The 25,406-nt window shown below is 57.5% G+C and overlaps 4 protein-coding genes across 10 annotated transcripts in view; 2 read left to right on the top strand and 2 right to left on the bottom strand.

Moving 5' to 3' along the window:
• Positions 1-3,954: 3,954 nt before the first annotated feature.
• On the top strand, positions 3,955-12,366 carry ESS2 (ess-2 splicing factor homolog). The gene is made up of 10 exons (XM_006099538.3): positions 3,955-4,128; positions 5,311-5,479; positions 5,572-5,673; positions 6,374-6,543; positions 6,654-6,771; positions 7,057-7,202; positions 7,998-8,100; positions 9,219-9,328; positions 11,203-11,318; positions 11,814-12,366. The coding sequence occupies exons 1-10, from the start codon at positions 3,994-3,996 to the stop codon at positions 12,091-12,093; spliced, it is 1,449 nt and encodes a 482-aa protein (XP_006099600.1). The 5' UTR covers positions 3,955-3,993; the 3' UTR covers positions 12,094-12,366.
• Positions 12,367-13,854: 1,488 nt separating this feature from the next.
• Positions 13,855-16,882, bottom strand: TSSK2 (testis specific serine kinase 2). Its single transcript, XM_014465036.2, has one exon. The coding sequence runs from the start codon at positions 15,296-15,298 to the stop codon at positions 14,180-14,182; it is 1,119 nt and encodes a 372-aa protein (XP_014320522.1). The 5' UTR covers positions 15,299-16,882; the 3' UTR covers positions 13,855-14,179.
• A 2,912-nt stretch (positions 16,883-19,794) lies between these two features.
• On the bottom strand, positions 19,795-25,328 carry LOC102425172 (testis-specific serine/threonine-protein kinase 1-like). 2 transcript variants are annotated; one of them, XM_023763185.1, is made up of 3 exons: positions 24,890-25,328; positions 23,554-23,666; positions 19,795-22,256 (listed from the first exon to the last, which is right to left on the bottom strand). In XM_023763185.1, the coding sequence occupies exon 3, from the start codon at positions 21,159-21,161 to the stop codon at positions 19,998-20,000; it is 1,164 nt and encodes a 387-aa protein (XP_023618953.1). In that variant the 5' UTR covers positions 21,162-22,256; positions 23,554-23,666; positions 24,890-25,328; the 3' UTR covers positions 19,795-19,997. The 2 variants fall into 2 exon arrangements, with proteins under 2 accessions (XP_023618953.1, XP_006099599.1); XM_006099537.3 differs by lacking the exon at positions 23,554-23,666.
• DGCR2 (DiGeorge syndrome critical region gene 2) overlaps positions 24,349-25,406 on the top strand; it is a 42,669-nt gene continuing 41,611 nt past the window's right edge. For 3 of the 6 annotated variants that reach the window (XM_006099536.3, XM_006099535.3, XM_006099533.3), the window contains exon 1: positions 24,351-24,706. In XM_006099536.3, coding sequence (XP_006099598.1) covers positions 24,628-24,706 — 79 coding nt within the window. In that variant the 5' untranslated portion in view covers positions 24,351-24,627. Of the gene's footprint in view, positions 24,707-25,406 lie in introns of all 6 variants that reach the window. The other 3 variants (XM_006099534.3, XM_006099532.3, XM_023763184.1) reach the window with 2 other exon arrangements.

Below are 25,406 nucleotides of genomic sequence, written 5' to 3'. Positions count from 1 at the left end.
AAGCTCAGAAGACAACGAGCAGCAGGAGGGGCGCCCTGACCCCGCGGGGCGGAGACGGGGGTGGAAGAGGATTGGGGAGGGATGGCTGGTCCGCGTGGGAAAGGGGTTCCGGTCCCCACGACCCGGACCGTGGCCGCAGCTGCTACCCCACGCCTGCTCCGTAGCGCTCGTCCGCCCTCACGCCCGGCGGGACCCGCACCTCTGGGAGCCCGGCGGGACCACCCCCTCAATGGGAGCCCGGCGGGACCCGCACCTATGGGATCCCGGCGGGACCCCCGCACCTCTGGGAGCCCGGCGGGACCCGCACCTCTGGGAGCCCGGCGGGACCCGCACCCCATGGGAGCCCGGCGGGACCCGCACCTCTGGGAGCCCGGCGGGACCCCCACCCCATGGGAGCCCAGCAGGACCCGCACCTCTGGGAGCCCGGCGGGACCCCCACCCCATGGGAGCCCAGCAGGACCCGCACCTCTGGGAGCCCGGCGGACGCGGGTCCTGCCTGAGCAGCTCCTCCTCCTCAGGTTTGGTTCAAGAACCGCCGGGCCAAATGGCGACACCAGAAGCGGGCGTCTGCGGCTGCGAGGCTCCTGCCAGGAGCCAAGAAGCCCCCCAAGGACAGATGCTGATCCTCGCCAGCTGCTCCTCGGCCTGGCCGCCTCGGGCCGGCTCGGAGAGACGGCAGTCCTGTCCTCCTGTGCCCTGGCGTGAGGATCCTGTGAGTGTCCCTGCGCCGCCTGCTCGTGAAAGGAGAGAACACGGAGGACCCAGGTGCGCTCTGCTGCCCAATGGCCAGCGGGCTAGAGGCCTGGGGGGCAGGACGGGCACAGAGCAGGTCGGCTTCCTCGCCCCTCCTCCCAGGCACTAACCCGCCCAGGGGACAGGAACTGCCCGCTGTCCAGAGGGGACCTAGAATCCTTTCTTTCCTGGGCCTGCGGGCCTCCCTCCTCTCTGCACCCCCGGACCTGGCCTCTAGCCCCCCGAGGCAGGGTGCGGGGTCACGCCTGTGCATCCTGGGGTTGCTGCCAGCTCCATGTTCAGACCTTTCCTGTGAGCCTATTGCAACAACGAAAAACAAACAAGCTGCTAAAACACCACAAAAGCAGTGGAGTCTAGGCCTAGCTAGTTCAGCTCAGTAGATAGAGCGTTAGCCCTTGGACTGAAGAGGTTCGATTCCTGTCATGTCGGTACCTCTGTACCTCGGTTGCAGGCTCGAGACCCGGCCCTGGTTGGAGGCAACCAATTGATGTGTCTCTCTCACATCGCTATTTCTCTCTCTCTCTCCCCACTCCCTCCCACTCTCTAAAAATCCTCGGGTGAGGATAACAAAACAAAAACAAAAAGAAGTTGAGTCCGAAGTCTGCCCTGGCTCCACTCCTACACCCAGCCGGAACCTGTCCCTTCTCTCTCCTTCCCAGGGAGGGGGGCGGGCAGCTTGTCTTGGGGAGCACAGTCCAGTAAGTACTCAATCCTGCACCAGGGTGCCCCTCAGCAGAGCAGACTGCCCTACCAGTACTGGTCTGGCACCCTGGAGGCCTGCACTGGCCTCTACGTGCTGCTTCATGGGGGGGGGGGGTCCTTTGCTTCCTCCCTGGGGGGCAGATTTCCATGCTGTGGTGTCTGCCTCCCTCACAGCAGTCAATCTCTGCCACCCTGTAGGACAAGAAGTGGCTCATTTGGGGAGACCTACCCACACACACACTGCCTTGAAAATGGCTGCTTTCCCTTCCATCTTCCTGCCCCCTGGCTGGAGGATAGTGTGGAAATGTGACTTCAGCTCCCCAAGTAGACCCAGACAGTGGGCCCAAGGAACCTAACACCCCCTCCTCTGGCTCGAGGACACAGGTCCTGGAGGGAGTTTGGGAGGAGTATCTGGCAGGAGACACAGTTCTTCCATAAAAGTCACAGAAGTCAGGGCTGCAGCTCTTGGGACTGTCCAAGGCTGGCCAGCTCAGACAACACCCAGCAGGCATGGTGTTCCCAGCCAGGGCCGCCCTAAAACTGCCGGGTGCCGCCAAGACAGCAGCTGTTGCCTCGCCTCCCAGCATGCACACTTCTGGCTGTCACCGAGCTCTTTTCCCTGAATCCCAGCCTTATCCTTGGCCACGGCACAGTCGGCCTGTGGAGCTCCGCCTTGGCTGGGACACTCTCATCTCGCTGGGTTACTGGACCTTTGCCCTCCTTGGCTGAGCGGTTATTTGTCTTTGTGTGAGGCAGCCAGGATTAAAGTTCCATCTTCAAGGGACCGGTGACTATGTTGCCCTTTTGATTTTTCTCCTTTCTCTCTAGCTGCTCTTGGGCAGGCTCACCTCCACCGCTGGCTGTTAACATATACTAGTAGGTATCCTTGAGGCTGAGTCTCAGGCACTCCCCTCTCATCTCCATTTTCACCCTGGTCTATCTCTTCCATTCTCAGCTGCCACATTTACATATCCAGCTCAGGCCTCTCCCCAGAACTAGATATTTATGGCCAACTGTCCCTTTGACTACTTTACCTGGAAGCCCACAGGCTCTCTAAGTCACCTTGTCCTGCGAAGGCAAGCTCTTCCCCCTGTACATACCAGGTGCATGAACCAAAGGGCAGGCAATTACCCTGGCCCCGCCTCTCCCTCACCAACCAGACACAAGCCAACAGCAAATTGATCTCAACTTCCAAAAACAATCCCAGAATCATCTACCTTCTCCTCAGCTTCAGTTGCACCAACCTGATGAAAACCTCCATCATCTCTCACCTTGACCGTTGCAGCCACCTTCAGTCTTGCCACTTCTATCCTCTCTGGTTCCTTTTTAATTCATTCTGCATAACCTCTGCAGGTCTGAACCTGCCTCTCCCCTGACTACAGCACTCCAAGGGCTTCCCATTGCCCCATGACCCACAAGGTTCCATCGATTGCAGCCTGGCCTGCCTCTCTGGCATCATCTCACACTTCACTGCTCCTTGTACTCTGTATTTCCAAAGGTCTTCTCCCTCCTGCTGCTCTTTGCTCATGCTTTTCCCTCTCCACCTGATCAATGCCTGTTCATCATTTGGATCTGCAGTCACCCCCTGCCCGGGAAAACTTTCCCCGATTGGAGATTCCTCAAGCACAAACTCTGTTCTTGCTCCTGTCAACTGCAGTTGTAAGCTTGTTCGTGGGATGGCCTAACCAGAGTCTGTCTTCCTCATTGGACTGTTAGCTCTGTGAGGGCAGGAACCATCACCATGGAATCCCCAGTGAATAAAGGAATGACTGCTTATTGTACTAAATCATGTTGGGATGACATTACTTTTTTGACATTAATTCTCAACCTGCTTTTGAGAAGAAATTATCAGTCCTGAAAAATGCTTAGGCAATTTTCTGGTCCACTTCAATGAGAATGAACCCTCTTCTGGGAGCCCACTCTGGCATTTAGGGACCTGAATTTTTTTTTTTAATTTTCTTTTTTTCTTACCCCATTGCCCTCTTCCCCCCCGTCCCAGGGACCTGAAAAATTTTAACCAGATATTTCTTTATTGAACCATCATATTTTGCTTTCTTTTTTCTTTTGTTAGAGAACTATCAAAAATTGTCTTAGAGTTCTTTTCTTGCATAAATTTTTTTTGCATAAAATTTTAATAAAAGCTTTGAAACGTGTATATAACCAAAATTCTTGAAGTGTGTGTTTTTGTTGATAATATGGAAGCATATGCAGTGATTATTTGCCAAAAATCGGGATGCCAAAGCCTTACTTAATGCAGGAACTTTTCACGATTAGAGTGAATGACACGCCCCTTAACCCCTCCACCACCACAGCGCCGCCTAGTGCCCACAGCTCAGGTACATAAGAATAGCGAGCGGTGGGAAGAAGACTACAATTCCCATAAGGGCGAGGGCTTATAGTGACGTCATTGCGGCGCGCGGGTCGGCCTCCGAAACGCGCAGTTCTCCCATTGGCCAACTGTTGGAAGCGCTGGTGCAGCCGGCACAGTCCCGCCCCTCTGACGCTGTGACGCGCCTTCTGAGCAGTCCTGGGATAGCGATGGAGACGCCCAGAGCGTCTCCCCGGGCCCTGCTGCTTTCCACCGCGTCCGGGCCCGGGAGAAAGCGGGCGGCTGGGGAGGCCGGGGGTGTGACGAGGAAGCAAAAGGTCTTGGACGAGGAAGAGTACATCGAGGTAAGACCTCGGCGCGGACGCCAGCGACTTCTGGGTCCTCCCCTCCCACCCCACCCCCCCTCGCGCTCCTCTGGGGTTCCCCCCGCCACACTGGTTGAGGCACTCTCCTCCTCTCGCCGAGGTGAAGCAGCCCGAGTCCCTGCCCTTGGGGTTTGGACGGTCCGAGAGCCAAATAAGCACAGTGCAGAAGGGGGTGGGTGTCCGTGATGGAGGAAGCAGTGTTGTAGGCGAGAGAGGAGGCAGCGCTGCTTTATGTGTGGGGGATTAGGGAAACAAGGTTTTCTATGAACGCGTGAGTGAGTTTGGAAGGCCAGTGGCAAAGAGGACCTAGAGAGCGGCAATGGCGAGTGCAAAGGCTGGGAGTCCTGCGATTGTGGCGGCATCTTGAAATCTACCGCAAACAGGCTAGAGGAGGCGATTGGAGGATGTGTTTGGTGTGGGACCGGTTAAGTTTGGGAGGCTTCTAGGCTGTACAGACAGGGGGCGTTAGTGGACAGCTGGGTGCGCAAATGTACAGATGAGGAGCAAGGTCTGGCTGGAGGTGCAGGGTTGGGGATCACAATTCGTGCTGGTGGCGGGTGTGTGTGTGTGTCTGAAGTCATCCAGGTAAAGGACCCAGACGTCACTGAGGTCTTACATTGGAAACAGGAGCTCACTGTTGGAGTGAAGGTGGCAATCTGCCTTGTCCCCAGCTTCAGTTGCACCAACCTGATGAAAACCTTGGTCCAGCAGGTGTGGAAGTGGGGCCAGCAGATGAGAATGAGAATGACCAGTTAGTAAGGGAGAGAGAACGGCTTCATGACAATCAGAGGAGCATTTAGTAATGTTAGATGTTACAGCCACATGGGATATTTTTTAAAATGCTATTTTTATTTATTTATTGACTTGGGAGAGTGAAGAAAACATGGACTTATTGTTCCACCCACTTATACATTCATTGGTTGACTCCCTAACCGGGGCTCAAACCCACAACCCTGGCACACTGGGAGGATGCTCCAACCGAGCTCCCCGACCATGGCAGGGACGTTGTCCTCATCAGAAGATGCCCCTAAACTCGGGAGCATTGGGCTGGACAGAGGTGGGGGGCAGATGGTCAGCAATGGCCTTAGCGTGTGCATCAGTTGACAGAAGCAGGTGAGCCTGGATGGCAGCTCTGACTCTTGCTCTGATCTCTCCTGACAGGGCCTCCAGACAGTCATCCAGAGGGACTTCTTTCCTGACGTGGAGAAGCTGCAGGCACAGAAGGAATATCTGGAGGCCGAGGAGAATGGAGACCTGGAACGGATGCGCCAGATTGCCATCAAGTTTGGCTCTGCTCTGGGCAAGATGTCCCGAGAGCCCCCGCCGCCCTGTAAGAGGACGCCTGTGGGCGGCACAGACGGGATCGATCTCTGAACTGTTGCCTCAGGTTCGCTCTAATCCCCATTTCCTCCCTTTCCCCAGATGTGACTCCAGCCACGTTTGAAACCCCTGAGGTGCACACAGGGACTGGAGTGGTGGGCCAGAAGCCCCAGGGCCGAGGCCAGGGCCTGGAGGATGGTGATGGTGAGTGCCCTCTTTCTGTCACATGGTCAGTGTTCCCTAGGAGACTCTCCTTGCCCTGCGCTAGGAAGGGGCCCTCGCTGACCCAGTCCAGCTTCTCTAGGGAGCGCCCCTCCTCCAAGTTAAGCCCCATGGCTGTAGGGGCCTGGGCCTGCCTTGGGCACATAGTGGCCTTGTTTCCTTCCCAGAGGGCAGAGATGTCAGGGTTCCAGAATCCTGGGGAAGGATAGAAGGCCAGCTGCCAGCCTTGGTGTTTGTTAGCTGGACTGTACCCTGGTTTGGGGGGATGGCTGCAGTGGGTGGCAGGGCTCCGGGCTCACCCCCACCTGGGTCACAGATGGCACCCCACCCCAAGGGAAGGGACACTCAGGGGCTTCCAGAGCTGCCATGTCTCCCAGGACCCTGGGCAAACCTGTGCGTGGGTGCTCCCCTTCCAGTCTGAGTCAGATCGCACACTTCACTTGGCATCCAGCAGATGAGGAGAGCCACTGAAGGCTCCCTGGGCACTTGGGGTGGTTGATTCTGCCCCCGGGTGGGGAGTTGTCTGGCAGTGTGGGCTCTCACAACCAGACCCAGGACCAGGTGTGAGAGTTCTAGCCCTGCTTGTAGGTAAGTGCGGTTCCCGGGACCCACAGAATGCAAAGTGGTGTTTGTGCCATTTATGGTTCTGTGTCACCCCCCTCCTCCCTTTACCCCTGAGCAGGAGAGGCTGGAGAGGAGGAGGAGAAGGAGCCCCTGCCCAGCCTGGATGTCTTCCTGAGCCGGTACACAAGCGAGGACAACGCCTCCTTCCAGGAGATCATGGAGGTGGCCAAGGAGAAGAGCCGGGCACGCCATGCCTGGCTCTACCAGGCCGAGGAGGAGTTTGAGAAGGTATGCCTGGGTGCAGGGGCAGCAGCACCCTCTGTTGGGGTGGCCAAGTCCCAGGGCCAGGGCACAGTGCCTAGGGCGCTCTGACCCTCGCTTTTCCTTATGCGATGCAGAGGCAGAAAGATAATCTTGCCCTCCCGTCGGCAGAGCACCAAGCCATTGAGAGCAGCCAGGCCGGCGTAGAGACCTGGAAATACAAGGCCAAGAATTCCCTCATGTACTACCCAGAGGGTGAGCAGGCGGCGTGGGCAGGGCTGGGCGTTTGGATCCGGCCTCCAAGACGTGTGTCTCTGTTCCCTAGTATTCTGGGCCTCCGAGGGGTCCTGGTCTGTTTGGGGCAGGTGGGTCTGTGTGGGAAGTCAGCGAGGGAGTGAGGCTCTCCCCAGCTTTCTTCGGGTTTTGTGATGTGGAGACTGAAGTCGGCTCCTTGTGTCTGTTCAGCGGGGAATGATGTGGCCTCTCTCAGGCCCTGAGTACCCCCCTGACATCTGCTGCCATCTCTCCTCGGTCTGCCAGGCGTCCCTGATGAGGAGCAGCTGTTTAAGAAGCCCCGGCAGGTGGTGCACAAGAATACTCGCTTCCTCAGGGACCCCTTCAGCCAGGCCCTGAGCCAGGCCCTGAGCAGGTCTCAGCTGCAGCAGGCTGCTGCCCTCAATGCCCAGGTGAGCGGCGGGCTGGCTGTGGGCAGAAATGACTTCTTTGATCTTGACTATTCCTCTTAAATGAGTTCTTGGGCTTGGCAGCGTTCAGCAGTGTAGAAGTATTTGGGGCCCCTGTGTGGCAGGGTCCTGTGTGTTCTCGATCCATGTGGTCTCCCATTGGGGCTCTGTTTTGTCAGACACGTTCTGTGGGTCCAGATCGGTGCCAGCTCCCTTGGGGGGCAAGGGCATGAGACAAAGTCAGCTGCTGAGAGCCAGGCCAGTCTGGCCAGACCTGCTTCCCTGCACCAGGCAGGGCTGGGCGTGGGAGGGGGTAAGTAGGGAAGGGGTAGGCTGTGGTGGGGGGCTTGGTGTGGCAAACAGCACAGATTTCCAAGCGTGGGAGTCCGTGTGACGGCGGTTCTGGTGATCATGGAGTTGAAGGGTGGGAGACAGGAGGTGGGGAGACTGCTCTGGAGGCTCTTACAGGGGCCTTATGGGAAGAAATCAGAGCGCAGGCACCCATAGTTAGTGTAGCCCCTGGAAATATCCCAGGTGGGGTGTGGCCGAGCCCCACCCTGCATGGAGGGGGAGACAGAGGGGCGCGTCCTTCTTTGGATACCTGCTCTGACAGGTCCTCAAGGTCTTTGCAGGGGCCAGGGGCCTTCCTACTTTTCCCCAATGGGGCTACCAGCCACAGAGACCCGGCTCTGCTCCTCGGGGCTTGGGAAGTGTTTCTACTTGTTCCTGTGCACCTGCCCATCTGCCATGGGGAGGGTGGTTGTGGGCCCCCTGACACAGTTTCTCTGCTTGTTCCAGCACAAACAGGGCAAGGTGGGCCCCGATGGCAAGGAGCTGATCCCCCAGGAATCCCCTCGAGTGGGCGGATTTGGATTTGTTGCCACCCCTTCTCCTGCCCCTGGTGAGAAATGCGCCCGCTGCCAAGCGGGCCCACCTGTGGACGGCCTGGGGGGAGGTGGGCTGCTCGGTTGGTCCTGGCCACTCTTGGCGCTCTCCTAGGGACGGCCCCTCACCTTGTGTGACTCAGGGACCCAGTGTCCCATCCACAGGGACAGGGCTGGACTATAAGGAGACCCGACCTGAGATGTGTGGGACCTGGTTTGTTTAGCCGGGTGGTCTGTCCCTCGCCCTAAGCTGGGCAGGACAGACTGAGTTTGTCAGAACCAGGGGTGTTGGGGCTCTGCTGGACAGACTGGTGTGGTGAGCACGCTGAGGGGTGCAGGGGGATGCCTGGGGCCTGATTTGCAGTGAGGGCAATGTAGTCCAGTGGGCTGCCAGGCAGACATCTTCCTATGTAGGTGTGCATGGAAGGCAAGTTGTTGTCTCAGGAGGCTGGTTGCACCTGGGGCCTGAAGGGCCGTGCCTGGCCTGTGTGGGGTGGGCAGGATAGGCCTTGGGGAGCTGCAGGAGCCTGTGTGCCTCTCTCAGGCTGCCTACCTCCTGCCACTGGCCTGGGCTGGGGCTGGATGCCCCCTCAGTCCTAGGGTAATGTTTCTGGGTCTCATGTTAGCACCCTGCTTACAAACCTAAATCCAGAGAGCACTGTAAGGAGGGGCCTCTGGGCCCTGCATCTCCTCACACAGGTGTATGAGCCGTGGGGACGGTCTCCCAGCACACACTGTCCCTCTGCCCTCCCATGCACTGGCCCTTGTGCTCTAGGCAAGGGCATGTGGGGGTTTGCCCAGGGTCCTGGGAGATAGGGCATCTCTGGAAGCCCCTGAGTGTCTCTTCCCTTGGGGTGGCCCTGTGCTAGGAAGGGGACCTCACTGACCCAGCCCAGCTTCTCTAGGGAGCTCCCCTAAGCCTGGCTGTAGGGGCTTGGGTCTGCCTTGGGCCCATGGTGGCCTTGTTTCCCTCTCAGAGGGCAGAGAGCCAGGGTTCCAGAGTCCTGTGGAAGGATGCCAGCCTTGGTGTTTGTTAGCTGGGGTGGATGGGGGGACTTCATTGTGGGGGAGGGCTCAGGCTGTGCTCCCACCTGGGTCCCCTAGCCTGAGGTGTCTGTGGGCTCTCCATCTGTAGGTGTGAACGAGTCTCCGTTGATGACCTGGGGAGAGGTTGAGAACACACCAGTGAGAGTTGAAGGATCAGAAACCCCCTACGTGGACAGGACACCAGGGCCAGCCTTCAAGGTGAGTTGTGGTGAGGGGAGCACAGGTGGGACCCCAAGTGGATGTGTGGTCTTCTGAGCACCTACAGCTCAGTGCACAGAGGATGGCCCAGCTGCCACTGTCAGAGCAGAACTGACCAGTGGGCCGTGCCACGTGCCAGGCCGCACACCTGCTCAGGCACTGCACTTCTCAATGGTGCCAGGGCAGTGAAGACAGGTGTGGGTGGATGGATAGTTTTGCCAAGGAGGAACTGGTGGGGTGGGGCCGAGGCATCGAGGCAGGGAATGGCTGTGGCTGCTCTGAGCCTGCAGTCCCAGAGGATGGGGCTGCCCAGAGATGACCGGTGGTCCCAGAGGCAGACCCGGAGCTCGGGCTGTGCTGCAGGCTGAGGGCTGGGAAGGGTCTCGGAACCCCAGCATTCTGTGGGATGGGGTGTATGTCCTCAGAAGGGCTGTGCACTTCCACAGAGAGGCCTCTTGCAGAGATGGGGGTGGCCCAGGATGGTGTGGGCAAATGGGCAAGCAGGTGGGGTCCCAGAGAGGTATTGGGAAGATGAGGTTCTCTGATCTACACGCAGTTCGTTGGGGAAACTGAGCGACTGGCATGGTGTGAGAGGAGGAAGCATGCAGTCCTGCTATCTGGGTGCTGGCTGCTGCCTGTACCAACTGTGGGGTGCCGGGAGGTCGAGGGAGACAGAGGTTGGTGTTGTCACAGAGACAAAGAGTGCAGGATTACCCCGTCTGCTCTGACACCCCAAAGCATTGGCGTGGAGTCTGGGATTGATGCAGAAGGCCTGCGTAAAAGGCTGGGTCAGTCATCTTGAACCAGTCCCTTAAATGCTGGCAATGATCAGTTTGAAATGCAACAAAAAAAATTGGTATCACTCACTGTAGCAGCAGAAATTTAGAATAACCAGGAGTAACTTAGCTTTCAAAGAAACCACAGGAGAACACCACTGACTGCCCTCCCCCCGCCGAGGGTGTGGGCTCTGCCGTGTGGCCTCCCCAGTGTAGTACAGTTCATGTTGCCTTGATAGTTCAGAGAGGTAGCATGTCTAGACAGTACGTACACAGAGCTTTTTCGTACCTCGGTTCTGACATTTTTCTGGGTTGCAAGGAAAATTTGAGAGAGGAAAGACAGGAACCTGTGCTGTCCGATACTAAAGCAATAGATCTGTCAGAAGAGTGTCACTGGTCCTAGAACCTACAGGTCAATAGAAAAGAAGAAAAATTTTGAAACAAACCTCAGTTCAAGTCAGAATTTAGGGTGTGTTAGAGATGGTAACTCAAATTGTGCTGAGTAGTAATTTGGAAATGAAGTAAACTAGGTCCTTAATCTGTATAGCAGATTGTATTCCAGAAACTTGGAAAAGTTAAGTAGGAAAACAATAAGTATAAAACAACCAGAAGAAAATAGTGGTCAATATTTAATACGATTTTAAGGTACATAGGACTGGGTGAGATGGCCCCGATTAGCCCTGATTGCTGGCAAGGCTGAGGGACCCCGCCTGTGCGCCAGGCCTCTAATAAGTAAATAAAGCTAAACAAACAAAAAACCAAGGTAAGCACCTTGTTAGAAAAATAGGCCAAGGACACATTTTGGGAAGTTCTCAAAAGAAATACAGAAAGTTGGTAAGACAAAGATAATCAGAGGGAAGCAGATTAAAACAAGACCCTCTTTTCTAAAAGATTGTGAGGTTCCTAACTCAGCAGTGCTGGCTTTGAGAGCACCGTGATGGCAGGTGGGCAGCTCTGGCTAGCCGGTTGAAAGCCTTCAGGGGCTTTTAGGAGAGGTGGTGTTGGGTTGTTGAGATGGTGGGGGCCATGGGAAGAGTCAGCCCTTCCAGCAGTGAGGGGCTGTCCAGCTCAGTGAGCGCTCACACACCTACTTTGTAGATCTTAGAGCCGGGCCGCAGGGAGCGGCTGGGGCTGAAGATGGCCAACGAGGCTGCTGCCAAGAACCGGGCCAAGAAGCAGGAGGCCTTGCGGAGAGTGACGGAGAACCTGGCCAGGTGAGGGCTGTCTGACCCCCATGGGTTTCTCCCTGCTCCCACTCAACCCCACCCCCAACAGTGTGGACATTCGGTCTTCAGGGCAGCCCCAGGTGTCCTTCAATGGGTCCTGTGGCAGCTCCCCTGGCCCGGAGTGAGGCCCTGTATGAACCGGGATGTGGGGGCCCCCTTCGTTTTTTTCTTCAGCCTCTCAGGCACATCCCTAAAAGGTACCGTAAGCCTGTTGTCCCACTATGAGCGCTTGTCAGACCTGTGATCATGGATGTCATCATTCCCCTTAGAGAAAATTGGGGTCCACCCCAGCCCCATGGCCAAGGGCAGCACCAGCACTCCACCTCAAGTTTGGCCACACTTGTATGCCAGGTCACTGATGTCCTCAGCCCAGAATGACCAGGAGTCTCCCGTCTGTCTTCCTATGGAGCTGTGGCAGGCCCTGTTGTTGGCGGTGCCCCATCAGGCCTAATCTACCTCTCTTGCTCACCCCCTCTATCCCAGCCTCACCCCCAAAGGCCTGAGCCCCGCCATGTCCCCAGCCCTGCAGCGCCTTGTGAGCAGAACAGCCAGCAAGTACACAGACCGGGCCCTGCGGGCCAGCTACACACCGTCCCCAGCACGCTCAGCCCACCTCAAGACCCCGGCCGGCGGGCCCCAGACCCCGACGAGCACACCAGCTCCTGGCTCGGCCACACGCACCCCCCTCAGCCAGGACCCGGCCTCCATCACAGACAACCTGCTGCAGCTCCCTGCCCGGCGCAAAGCCTCAGACTTCTTCTAGGGCCAGGCCCGGGCTGGGCTCACGGGATATTTGTGGAGCCTGCAGGGCAGCTGTCCATTCAGCAGAGGACTCCGGCCTTTTGGGGACCCAGGCCCGGGCCAAAAGCAGTGACTGTCCCAGGAGCCACAGAAGAAAGGTGCCATGTCACAGCCAGGCTGGCACAGGACCCACCCCATGGCCCTTGGATGCATCCCAGGGCTTTGCTGGTACTTTTTTCTATGGAACCCCTGCCCATTTCTATTTAACAGGAATTAAAGAACACATAGCACAGTCTGCAGGGCTGTCCCTTTGCTTGCATCGAGGTCTCAGGATTATGGGAGAAGATACGCTTGGAGGGCTAGGTGTCTCACCTTTCCTGAGTCCACCTGAATTGCTTTCTGTGGCACTCCTGGGCTTAAAACCTGAGCTGAGCTCACAGCATGTTGGTCCCCTGTGACCCCCACCTCAAATTCTGTTCCTCTGAGTGAAGGACGGAGCTCTTGGGAACTCAGCCTCTAGGGTTCACCTGGAGCTCTGGGCCCAGGGCTGCATGGGTCCTACATAGGTGTCAGGCCACACTCCTGTGTGAGGTTCCTTCCCAGTGGCTTCACTATGACTTCTAAGCACCTGGTTTCTAGCTCAGATGGGGCAGGGCTGTCTCCATCTTCCTGCCCCCTCCCCAGCTCCCCCATGCTCCAGCACTGCCAGTCTCAGGATGCTGAGTGACCAATCTCACCTCGTCACTCCCACCAGTAGTAGCCCCGGGTAACAGTAACCTGGACCACCGTGTCAAGCAATGGGGCCTGCCTCATGCAGCACCATTTACACCACCAGCCAGCACTGGCTTGGCAGTCTGAGTGTATTGGTGCCCAACCCCCAGAAGGTCTAGGACCAGCTGCTTCCCATGGAGTTGGGGGGCCCAAGACCATGGCTGCTTGCCAAATGGGTCTCTTCTGCCTCAAGTGGGGTCAGATTGTGCCCTTGGGGGCTCGCTGCTCAGGGAGGCAACCTGGAACCCCTCAGACTGGAGTCCTGCTTCGAGCACACCCAGCCCTTGCACTAGGCCATCTTCCTGAGTCCTCCTGCATTGGTCCTCTTCTGCCCTCCTGAGTGCCATTAGCCTCCGGAGGCTGGTGCAGAGCCTGCTGCCTTCTGGACACCGCCAGCCTGCACTCCTCGACGGTGAGTTCCTGCAAACTCCAGGGGCCAAGTCCTGGCTGTGCCCTGTGACCCACCAAGGGGACTGGGGTGGGCTTAGCGGGTGAGCTTGGACCAAGGTCTGGGACTGCAAAGTGTGGGTTTTGGTACTTTTCCCGCATGGGGAAGAGTGGCCTTGGGCCTGAGGGTTTCCCCAGGAAATGGGAAAGCAGAGGTCTGAGCGGGCTTGAGTGAGATGCAGAGAGAGACGTCCAGTCAAGGCCACCTAAGGCCAGATGCTGACCACTTCCAGTACGTGGCTGGCCTGTTGGGAGTGTGCCCTGGGTGACAAGATAGGGCTGCTGTGTGGAGTGACCAGGATGCAGCGGAGGGGGTGCAGGTCAGAGATCTTGGCTGGGGTTGCCTGCCTGGAGGATGAAGGGGATCCTCCAGGGGCGAGGGGAGGAAGACTTTGAGGAAGGGCTGTCTGAGGAAGTGGGATGGGGTCAGAGTGCTGTGCTGCACCCGAGGTGGGGGAACATGCACCTGGCGAGCCCTGGAGGCTTTGGGCACCGGCAAGTCAGGGAGACCAGTGGGAGCCTGGCAAGGTGGTCCAGGGCTGCAATCTCCTTGTCCACAGGCCTCCCCGTGAGAACTTGTGCCTGAACCCCAGTCCCTGGACCCCTATGCTGGAGACGCTGCGCCGCAAGGAGGGTGGTTGGCTGAGTCCTGGAGAGAAAGACTCCTCAGGGGGCACTCTCAATGCTTGTTTACACTTTGTGGTTTATTTGCTGGTTAGTCATTAATGTCTTTGCTACCAAGTAGAAGAAAGCTAATAGAACGTAATCAAAATAGTGGTTTAATTGACAGATTTTACTTGTTCCTTGCACCTGTGCCTTCTTCAGCTCCTACCTGCCTACTTAGTGTACGTGGGCGCCACTGTGCACCACGCCCCCCAGCCATCTGCACCCTAGGTACCTGCCTTCCCCACCTCGGCTCCGGCTCCGGAGACATGGTGTTCTTTTGCCCTGGAGGTCTCGGCCAGCCTGTCCTCCATTTTGTCCTCATTCTCGGGCACCACATGCAGCCGGTGCTGGGTTTTGGCCCCCAGCTTGTGATCGGGCCGGTGCTCGGGCCGGTGCTCAGGCCGGTGCTCAGGCCGGTGCTCGGGGCATGAGCCTGGCCGCGTGTCCAGTTTGCAGTCGGCCCGATACTTGCCCTCACCATCCTTCTTGAAGGAGGCGGAAGACATGGCTTTGGGCTTGGGGGGCTGCAGCCACGAGTGGCTGAGGATCTCGTCGATGTGCAGCCGCCGGTTGACGTCCGGCTGCAGGATGCGGTAGATGAGGTCCTTGCACTCACCCGTCAGGTTCTTGGAGCGCGGGAAGTCCACGCGGTGCTCCTTCTGGATGCGCAGCATCTTCTTGATGTCGGAGTCGTCGTAGGGCATGGAGCCACAGACCATGATGTAGAGGATCACGCCCAGGCTCCAGATGTCATAGACCTTGGGCTGGTAGGGGATGCCCTGCAGGACCTCGGGGGCCGCGTATGCCGCCGACCCACAGAAGGTCTTGCTGAGGATGATGCGCCCGCTGCAGTCTCTCAGGCAGCGCTTCGAGAAGCCGAAGTCGGACAGCTTGATGTTGAAGTCCTTGTCAAGGAGAAGGTTCTCGCACTTGAGGTCTCGGTGGACGACGTCCAGGTCGTGGCAGTACTTGACGGCTGAGGAGAGCTGGCGGAACATCTTGCGTGCCACATCCTCATGCAGGGCTCCCCGGCACTTGATGAACTCGAGGAGGTCGCCCTGGACCCCAAGCTCCATGACAATGTAGATTCGCCCATCTGAGGTCTCGAAGATCTCGTAGGTCTTGATGATGGAGCGATGATTGACAGTCGCCAGGATGTCCATCTCCCGAGGAAGGAATCTCTCCACAAAGTCGGAGGGCGTTTTCTTGCGGTCAATGATCTTGACCGCCACATTGAACTTGAGGCGCTCAGAGTAGGCTGATTTGACTTTTGCGTAGGAGCCCTTGCCAAGATTGATACCCACGATGTAACCCTTTTTCCTTAGGACCGCAGCATCATCCATGGTGCCAGGAGTGGCGGGCGCCACTGCCCTCTACATCCCCTCCCCACGTGGGCCAGCAGGCATTGTCCTCATTTACAGTGCGGGGAGCCGTCTGGCTGGGCTGCCCTGGACTAGTGGAATGCTCAGCATTATCTCCACGTGACTTCAGCATGTGAAGTCATAAAGCCAGGCAGCCGGGAGTGGGAACTGGGCCGGGGGAAACAGGGCCCCTGGAACCCTGGAAGCCAGCTGGCGTGGCAGGAGTGCCTACTCCCCACCCACTTAAGGGAGCCAGCACCTAGGACTGTGGTAACCGTCCCTGCTCCTCCTTGCCGGGGCTTCCCTGTCACGAGTCAGGCCGAAGGTGGCGGCTGCCCAGGGATGCCAGTCCCATGCTAGTTTTCCTTTCCTGGCTGTCGGGACTGACCCTGGGTTAGTTCCTGTCTTGTTAGGGTTAGTTTCCTGCAGCTTCCTGGATGTGTGAAGAAAACTCCATCTATGGCTTGTGTCCTCAGAACTGGCGGTGTCTGGGAGGGACTGCTCTGGTCTGGCCAGGCTGGCAGTGGTTCTAAGCTTAGTGGACAAGAGCAGCTTCTGTTTGGGGTAGAGGGCTGGGTGGGTGAGTGCTGTAGTGAGCAGGCCGTGTGTGGGGTGGAAGGCCAGGCAGGCTCTGGGATGCTGCAGGCCCCAGATTGGCAGATGTGCTCTGAGGACTGGGGCAGGCCTGGAGGATGGGTTGAGAGTCAGGTAGAGGAGGTGATAGGCATCCAGGTAGGAAAGAGTCAGAGAGGAGAGGGCTTGTTCTAGGAATGGCTGAGTCCCACAGACAGGAGGGAGGTGGGAGGAAAGGTAAGTGGGGGCTCTTCCCTGAGGGATAGGCAGCCATTGCAGGGCAAGAAGAGCTGTGGCCCAAGTCACAGTTTGCGATGGCAGCATAGAGACTAGGCTTTGGGGAAAGTGGAGGCCAGTACCTTTGACCAGGCAATAGGAGGCTGGACTAGGGTGGGCCTGGGGGTTCTGGGTGACAGAGGGAGACAACGGGCTAGTGTGCTGGTCAGTGATTGGGCAGGGCCTGGGCGGAGCCTGGGTGCTGAGAGCCAGCACCCTGTTAGGAGCAAGCACCTGGGTGGATTATGTCAGTGTGGGCCTTTGTGAGGAGTGGCACGTTGCAGCTGTTGGAACCCTGGGAAAGCATTGTTTGCGTTTCTGAAACTGTCCTTTGCGCCTGGAAACAATGTGAAAACCTTATTTCAGGGCACATGTGTGGAGTTCTGCTTTGGAAAATGTGGCCTCCTGTATACACCTTACGTAGTTTGAAAGCCCTGCTGTTCATTGGTTTCCTGTCACAGGCATCCCATGCCCACATGTAGCAAGTTGTCAGTACAGGTGTGCCATGTACTCTGTGTTCAGGGGAGACAAAGGAAGACCTGCTTCTGTGTGGGTGGTCAGGGGCTGACAGTGGAGCTGGCATGCAGAGGATCAACACCGCTCCATCCACCAGGTGACAATGGGCAAGACATGGCAGGCAGATGTAACATGTTGCCCAGAGCACAGCTCTATGGATGCACTTGGAGCATGTGTCTGAAGGTCCATGTGGAAGATGGCAGTGTCAGGACAGCCAGAGTCCAGGTGCCAGGCAGGAATGACTGGTCCCAGCAGGATGAGCCCACAGTGGTGACTGCCCTCCAGCAGCCAGGCCTCCCTGGGGCTCCCTTTCTCCTGGGGGATCTTTTTGGCCTAACTGACCAGTACTCACTCCTTTGTGTCCCAGAAGGGGCTGTTTGTGAGGATATGCAGGCCAGGACCCAGTTCTGTCCTCACAGCTGAGTGAGGATGACCCCCCCCCACTTTCTCCTGTGCCCCAAATGTTCTATCTGGAGTGCTCCTGGACGTCTTCATTCTTGACTGATCCACGGACCCACGTTGTGGATTCTCTGCCCCTTACCCTGCTCTTTTCCGGACAGTGTGGCTTCTTTGGTTCTTGGAAGACGTGGTGGAGGAGGCAGGTCTCAGCATCATGCAGGGATGTGGAGCAGGCAGCTTTGCCCAAGATGTGCACGCGGAGGCAGGGACTCCTGCTGTGTTGGAGGCGGAGTGTTAGGTTGGACCAGAGGACCTCCAGCGGAAGTCTCACCGGCAGTCCTGTGGGTCAGAGACCTGTAGACTCTGGGAAGGTCACTTCTGAGCTTTGGTTTTCTCCATAAATGTGGGCCCCCATTTGTCCATTCACCCCATAGGCATTTGAGGGTCCGTTCCAGGTGCTGGGATGCATTGGTGAACTAGAAAGGACTTAGGCCTTCCTGGAGCCCAGGAGGTTCAGTGTCCCACCAATGAATGGGAATGCCCAGTAGTGACTGTGCTTTGACACTGGGAACATGGAGCTGTGAGGACAGAATTGGGGACGGGACTTAGGGAGGCTGGGAAGGCTGAGGTCTTAGGAGTTAGCCACATGGAGGAGGAGGAGGACAAGGACCGCTAGTGCACATGATGTGGCGAGAGTGCAGGGGCGGGAGCGAGCCCTGTGGGCCACAACATCCATGTTCTTTGTTTTTGTTTTTAATATATTTTATTGATTTTTTTAAAGAGAGGAAGGGAGAAGGATAGAGAGTCAGAAACATTGATGAGAGAGAAACATCGATCAGCTGCCTCCTGCACACCCACTACTGGGGATGTGCCTGCAACCAAGGTACATGCCCTTGACCGGAATCGAGCCTGGGACCCTTCAGTCCGCAGGCCAATGCTCTATCCACTGAGCCAAACCGGTCAGGGCAACACAGCATCCATGTTGAGGGTCTTGATCCTAAAACCTTTGTGAAAGGGTCACTGAGGAGGTCTATGCCAGGGTCGAGCCCAGTGAGGCCACCTGGGGAGGTGTGGCTTCAGTCAAGAAGTCTCCCCTCTCTGAGCTGTTTCCCCACTTGCAAAGCACACAGTAGGTGCTCCTTCCTGCAGCCCCTCCTACCCAGGCTCACCTCCTCGCTGGGCTGCAGTGAGACTCCAGGCCCTCTTGCCGCACACTGCCCGCTGCCTGGAGGACTGCAGCAGGCTGCAGAGGGGACCGAGAGGAGGCGGCTCAGGAGCCTTCCTCGGGATGTCCCTATGTCAGTTCCACTCAAGTGTACACTGTAATTGCACTCCACCATCAGCCAAGCTGCATGGCTGGGCTCCTGGAGCCTGCAGTCCTCACTAAAAAACTGGGGGACTGCTCCAGTGTTACTCAAGGCCTGTTCTGTGCCTGGACCCTGGGCACTCACTGGCCTGCCTGGTGGAGCTCAGTGGCTGGCTGCTGAGTGCTGTAGGGGCCCCCAGGAGGCCTTGTGGAGGCCATGGCTCCTCAGCTGAGCCTGGAGCGAGAGACAAGGTCTGCAGGGATGATTATAAAATGTATGTGGGGGGTGGGGGTGAGGGAAGAGGCTGAGCGGCCAGGAAGAGGTCAGACCTGGGAGGACCTCCAAGGCTAGACACTGAGATCCTTCCCTCAGCAGAGGGAGCCAGACTGGGTGCTGTGGGAGGCAATGGCAGGGCATATGAGAACATCGTGGGAAAGGGGGCTGTGGGGAGGGCAGAACCAGGCAGAGCAGTGGACTGACTATGGGGAGGGCTGCAGTGGGCAGGTCTGGGACACTCACGGGGTCTCACTTCTCCCAGCGGGCTGGGGTTCAGGTTTTCCTAAAACGGAGGTTTCGGGGGGGGGGTGGTGGTGGGGTGAGTCTGAGGCTCTTGCCCTCTTGGTGTGTTAACCCTGCAGGTCCACAAGAAGTCGGTGAGTGCAGAGCGGGAAGAGAAAGGGCCATGACAACAGAGGTGAGGACTGCATAGAAAGGCCAAGCAGAGCCCCGCAAAGCACGGTGGTTGGTGATGTTACGTGTAAGCCTGCTCCTGCTGTGGGACGTAGATGCCACAGAGGTCAGGCATGCCTTGTGAGGACACCTGTCTTGTCTCTTACCAGTATCAGCTTATCTACTCTGGCAGGGAGCATCACCCCTGGAGACAGACTGGGACTAGAGGGGAACAGGGTGAGATCCAGGCCACACAGCTGTGGGACATGTGGGCTGGAGTGTGGCTGGGCTGTCCAGCAGAGCCTCCTGCTTTACCTGAGCTGAGGGAATGGCCACAGGGTGGGGTGACTCGGCGCCATTGAGAACTGGGAGCCTGCTGGACACGGAGAACCCCTGGTGGACCAAGCAGAAAAACTATGTTGCCCTTTAAGGTGGGGAGATGAAGAGAGTCTGAGAAGCTGGTGCATCTGCCCTCCGCAGGCCCCTCCTCACCAGTAGCCTTGTACAGGCAGCCCTCCTTGGTCCTGTCCTCTCCATGTCCCCCCTCTCCCAGCACCACACTCATAGCCTCCCTCTTGAAGCAGCATCTTCCTCACTCAGCTCTCTGCTCTGGTTGAAGGCCTGAGGTCATGGTCATGGCTGGGCACACTGGGATATATTTTCCAAACTTGAGGTGTGGTGGGATGGATCCTCTCCTTAGACGACCGCAGTCAGCTGGGGAAAGACATTCACCTTACAATCTGCACTAATATAGTTATTTATTGCTTTTTTACCATGTGGGTTACCAAGTTCAAAGGGAGGGAAAAGAAACGAAAATAACGGCTCATCCGGGACTGTCTTCCTTCAATGGCTTGTCCCTTGGCTTTTTTTTTGGAGCTCAGGCTCGAAGCTATGAGCTCTGCCTCATTCCCTGCCCGCCCCTGGGCCATGTGAGAGGCTCACTAAGTGTGTGTGTCTGGAGGCTTCGGGGAGCCCCCTTCCACGGTGTCCCTGCTCGGCTGCCCCCCTGTAGGGGCTGGGCTTCTGGTATCCAACAGCCTCGACACCTCTTGCAGAATCTCCTCCTTGGCTTGTGACTCTGGGTTCACCTCAGGCTGTGCCTCCTGGGGCTCCAGCTTGGTGACAGACTTCTTGTCAGAGCCAGACTCAGGGGCCCATGGGGGTTCATGGACCCCTGAGGGTTCATGGACCCCTGAGGGTTCATGGACCCCTGAGGGCTCACGGACCCCTGAGGTCTCCCCCTCCTTGTCGATGATGGCTGCAGAGAACAGGCCCCGGACCTTGGGCTGCACCCAGCAGTGACTAAGGATCTCATCGATGTGCAGCCGCCGGTTGACGTCCGGCTGCAGGATGCGGTAGATGAGGTCCTTGCACTCACTGGTCAGGCTCTTGGAGCGCGGGAAGTTAACGCGGTGCTCCTTCTGGATGCGCAGCATCTTCTTGATATTGGAGTCGTCGTAGGGCATGGAGCCACAGACCATGATGTAGAGGATCACGCCCAGGCTCCAGATGTCATAGACCTTGGGCTGGTAGGGGATGCCCTGCAGGACTTCGGGGGCCGCATATGCTGCCGACCCACAGAAGGTCTTGCTCAGTGCCAGTCGGCCACTATCATCCCTCAGGCAGCGCTTGGAGAAACCAAAGTCAGACAACTTGATGTTGAAGTCCTTGTCAAGGAGAAGGTTCTCGCACTTGAGGTCTCGGTGGACGATGTCCAAGTCATGGCAGTACTTGATGGCGGAGGAGAGCTGGTGGAACTTCTTGCGAGCATCATCTTCGTGCAGGGCTCCCCGGGTTTTGATGAATTCAAGGAGGTCACCCTGAACCCCAAGCTCCATGACAATATAGACCTTGCCGTCCGATGTCTCAAAGATCTCATAGGTCTTGACGATGGAGCGGTGGTTTAGCATGGTTAGAATCTCAATTTCCCGGGGAAGGAATTTCTCCAAGAAGTCTGCGGGGGCTTTCTTGCGGTCGATGATCTTGACCGCCACATTGAACTTTAGGCGCTCAGAGTAAGCGGATTTGACTTTTGCGTATGAGCCCTCTCCCAAATTTATCCCCATGATATAGCCTCGTCGCTTGAGGATGGCAGCATCATCCATGGTGCCAGGAGCACCCAGTGCCTCTGAGGCTGCCCTCTACATCCCTGCAAGACATGGGCCAGCAGTGTCCTCATTTACACTGTGGACGGATAGTCCTCTGGGCTGGCCTGGCCTGCTGTCCCTGCCTCCTAGAGGCCCAGACTCTGGGGTGGAACGTTCAGCATTGTCTCCCAGATGACTTCAGTGGGTGAAGTCATAAAGGAGGAGTATCTGGGGTAATGAGGTCCTGACTTGAGCCCCTTGGACTCAGAATCGTGGAAGGCTGGCCAGTAGGCTGCAGACCAAATGCCTACAGAGAGTGACCTCACACTTGGCTGGGACTGGAGGTAGCAGGGGGCTGTGGGGACACCTTGGTCTACCCATGCCTGGAGCTAGGACTGCTTGCCCAGTGGTGGGGCTGATGGCTGCAATCCTGGAAATTCAGGGCAGGTGGTTGTATCAGTCCAGGTCCCAGCAGAAAACAGGACATAATCCAGTTGGGGAAGTCTGAGGGTGTAATAAGGGCATAACTTACAAAGGTGGGAGCAGAGTGTAGGAAACCCCCACAGTAGTCACACACTCCTGGAGAAAGGGAGGGATGATCATTGGAGCCTGGAAGGATAGCATAGAGAGGGTGACCTTGAGAGAGGCGGTGACCTTTGGTAGAGGCCACAGTGACCCACAAGCAAGGAGCTGGGGAGAAACGTCCCTGATCTTTTCCCCTTCAGTCTTGGAAGTCCTTGCCTTTGTCTACACAGGTGGCCTGCGGGCCATGCAGCAGGGTGAAGAATGGAGGTGAATCAGGTGGGGCCAAGACTCCAGGCCCAGGGTCTCTGATTTTAGGAAGCCAGGGCTCTGCCCTCTCCTGAATGGTTTAGCTGGACTCTTCACCTCCCTGGACTTAACTTTCCTCTTACAAAATTTTGCCAGCCTGCTTCTCTGGTAGTGGCTTCGGTGGGGACAACTGGCAGGGATTTCTGCTCTTGGCTGTGTGTTCCTTCTTGGGGGTCTGCCCAGACCATAGTGTGGCTGGGCTCCTAGGGCAGATCTGGGGCTGGGACAGAAGCTGGACCTTGATCCTGCTTTGAGTGCCATCAGCTGCTCCTGGAATGCTCCCTGAGGATGGTGCAAGTGGAGAGGTCAGCATTGGACAGGGACTAATTTCTGCCAGCAGTGGAATGCCTCTGCTGTGACTAGCACCTGCTTGGGGCCACACCCTGAGGAGCAGGAGCAGGCAGGTCTGGCCTAGTCTTGGGTTGAACCTTAGCTATATCCACCCTGAGGAAGTGGGTGTCTCTCTCTCAGATGATCCTGAGTGTCCCAAGATTAAGGGACACTCAGGAGAACCATGGCTTGAGTTAGCTTGAGAGGACTGCTCCTGGAGTGAGTCAGTGGAGCGGAGGTGGGCCAGGTCAGGATGGGTCCTTCAGTCCAGAAGCCGACGCCCTATCCACTGAGCCAAACCGGCTAGGGCCTCTTTTTATTTTTTAAAAATGTTTTTGTTGATTTTTTTTTTTTTTGAGAGAGAGAGTTAGGGAGAGGGAGAAAAACATTGATGTGAGAGAGAAACATTGATTGATCACCTCTGGCACGCACCCCGACCAGGGATCAAACCCAAAATCAGACATGTGCCCTGACTGGGAATCAAACCAGGGGCCTTTTGTTGCAACAGCCAATGCTTCACTGAGTCACACAGGCCCTTCACCCTCTTTTCCAGCCCTGACACCCTGTGCCAGGTCCTGTGTGTTTGGCTGTTGTCCTTTGGACAGCTTGCTCCTCTCTCCTACTGAGAACACCTTATCTGCTGGGTCCCCTCCCATAGTCTCCTTGTTCCAGATAACAGCTATGAAGTCAGTACTGTCAGCATTGTCCCCAGTGGCTTTATTCTATGCAGATCTGGTCTGATGTGCCCAGCGTTCCTTCTCCTACTCCCCCATTGTGTAGGCAGGGCCCTTCCTCCAGAGGCCAACTTTACTACAGGGTCTCTCTAAAATGACTCCTTATTTTTATTTTTAAATAAATTTTTACTAGAGGCCGGATCGTGCATGGGGGAGGGGCCACGGGCAGTTGGTGGGCCAGGCCCACCTCTGGTTAGTCGAACTCCTGGTGGAGGGGACAACTTGCATATTAATTAGCCTTTTATTATATAGGATAGGATTGATTCCAGAGAGGAAGGCAGATAGAAACATCAATGATAGAGAATCATTGATTGCTTGCCTCCTGCAGTCTCCTACGGGGGATTCAGCCTGCAACCGGGCATGTGCCCTGACCAGGGATCAAACCATGACCTCCTGGTTCATAGCTCGAAGCTCAATCCCAGAGCCACACCTGCGGGGGGTGGGGGGGTATGCATGATACTCCTTTAGGCTACTTCTTCCTTTTCAGTTGTGTGCGCCAGTGAAGCCACACCAACCTGTGCCTGACAGCATTGATCCTCCTTTCCACCTCCTCAAAGTTGGGTCCTGACAGTTTTCTTCATCCCTTTTTTGCAGTCCTTTTTTTTAAAAATTATTTTTACTTTTTTATCTTCACCCGAGGACATGTTTATTGATTTTAGAAAAGAAGAGAGAGAGAGAGAGAGAGAGAGAGAGAGAGAGAGAAAAATAAACATTTATCCCTGGGCCTTGACCAGGGATGGAACCTGGAACCTACGTGCCCTGACCTGGAATCGAACCCTAACCATTTTGATGCCCGGCAGGATGCTCTAACAAACGGAGGCACTCAGCCAGGGCGCAGCCCTTCTGGAAAGGCCACTTTCCGGCCCACTCTTGGGCCATGGACCGGACCTCGGGCTGCAGATGTGCAAGGTGTGAGACCCTTTGTGTCCGTCCCCCTTGGCTCCCTCCCACCCTGCCCCCCACCCCGGGGCCACACCCATTTTCTCCGGCTTCACTGGGCCCCGCCCTTTCGGTGTCCCGTCCACTTGGTCCCATCGCCCGTCGCTCCCCGATCCTAAGCCCTTCAGCTCAGGTTACACCCCCGAGCCCCACCTCTCTGTTCAGCCAATGGCACTTCACCCCTTAAGCCCCGCCCTCCCGCCGGGCCTGCCCCTCACCATCCCGACCTTACGCCTCGCCCCTTTCGGGCACTACTGCCCAGGCCCCGCCCCAGCTCGGCCAAGGGTCCGCAAGCATTGGGAGCGCGCAGGCCCCGCCCCCTCCTCGGCGCTAATTGGCCGACGCCGGCGTCGGGGGGCGGGAGGCAGGGCGTCGCAGAGCCGAACAGGACGGCCGCCATCTTGCGCGGAGCCGAAGTCGGAACCCTAGTTGCGGCGGAGAGTGCGCGCGAGCCCGCGGTCGGAACCTCAGGCTGCAGCCGAGAGTGCGCGAGAACCCACGGCCCAGGGCAGCGGCGGCCCAGCCGGATCCCCCTCCCGCCACCTCTTCACGCCCGGCCCCCGCCCGGCCCCCCCGACCCTCAGCCAGGCCCGGTTCGGCCTCCCCCGCGGGGTCACGCGGCCGCCCCGGGGACGATGAACGGAGGATAAATGGTGCCCAAGGCAGACAGCGGTGCCTTCCTGCTGCTCTTCCTGCTCGTGCTCACCGTCACCGAGCCGCTGCGACCAGGTGCGCGGGGCGGGGGGGGCGGGGCGGCGGCCGGGGGCGGGGCGAACAGGGCCGGGGTCGCCCCGGACCTCCCTCCGCTTGGTGGGGCCGTGTCCCCGGAGGACGCCTGCCAAGGCCTACCCGCGGTCCGCCGCGTCCTCCTTCCCGGGACCGTGCACCCCCGGGACCATGCCGTGAGTTTACCTGGTGGGCTCCAGCGCCTCGTACATCAAGAAACTTTGTTCTCGGGGCGGTGGCCTTTGGGTCCACGTCCGTGGAGCCACTACCTGCTTTGAGGTCGATGGAAGCGAGAGATGGAGTTCTTTCGCCGAGGAGCTGCGTCCTCGTTTCTGGTCCAGCGGCTGGAGCTAGGCTGGGGTTAGGTCGAGAGGGCAGCTCGTGGGGGCACCTGGTTCCCATTGCTTCCTCCCAGCAGTGGGTTGATGCCAGCGTCTCAGTCCTGGAAACCCGCGGCTGGAGAGCAGTAGCCGTGTCGCTCATGGTCACTCGGTGACAATGAGAAGGACTTAGCCCAGAGACTGGACCCGAGGAGGTGCTAGGAGGCCGCCCAGCATCGCGCGGGCCTGTCCTGGGGCCGAGACGGACGCGCCCGCGCCCCGCAGGTGTGTCGCAGTCCAGGGAGCCCGGACAGTGCCAGGTACTCAGGACTGCTCCTTGTGTGTGATGATTAAATGCCTTTAGAACGCCCCTTGGAGCTTGT

Source organism: Myotis lucifugus, unplaced genomic scaffold (assembly GCF_000147115.1).
Source record: "Myotis lucifugus unplaced genomic scaffold, Myoluc2.0 scaffold_276, whole genome shotgun sequence".
Lineage (NCBI taxonomy): Eukaryota > Metazoa > Chordata > Mammalia > Chiroptera > Vespertilionidae > Myotis > Myotis lucifugus.
Note: the sequence above shows the minus strand (reverse complement) of the source record. Positions and strands in the feature narration are given on the sequence as shown.

What these genes read in the sequence shown, in the direction of transcription:
- ESS2 (XM_006099538.3), top strand. Translation starts at nt 3,994, where the DNA reads ATGGAGACGCCCAGAGCGTCTCCCCGGGCCCTGCTGCTTTCCACCGCG. An exon ending in GGGCCTGGAGGATGGTGATG is followed by an intron (nt 5,674 to 6,373) that starts GTGAGTGCCCTC and finishes ACCCCTGAGCAG; the next exon opens with GAGAGGCTGGAGAGGAGGAG. An exon ending in CCTCATGTACTACCCAGAGG is followed by an intron (nt 6,772 to 7,056) that starts GTGAGCAGGCGG and finishes TCGGTCTGCCAG; the next exon opens with GCGTCCCTGATGAGGAGCAG.
- LOC102425172 (XM_023763185.1), bottom strand. Translation starts at nt 21,161, where the DNA reads ATGGATGATGCTGCCATCCTCAAGCGACGAGGCTATATCATGGGGATA.
- TSSK2 (XM_014465036.2), bottom strand. Translation starts at nt 15,298, where the DNA reads ATGGATGATGCTGCGGTCCTAAGGAAAAAGGGTTACATCGTGGGTATC.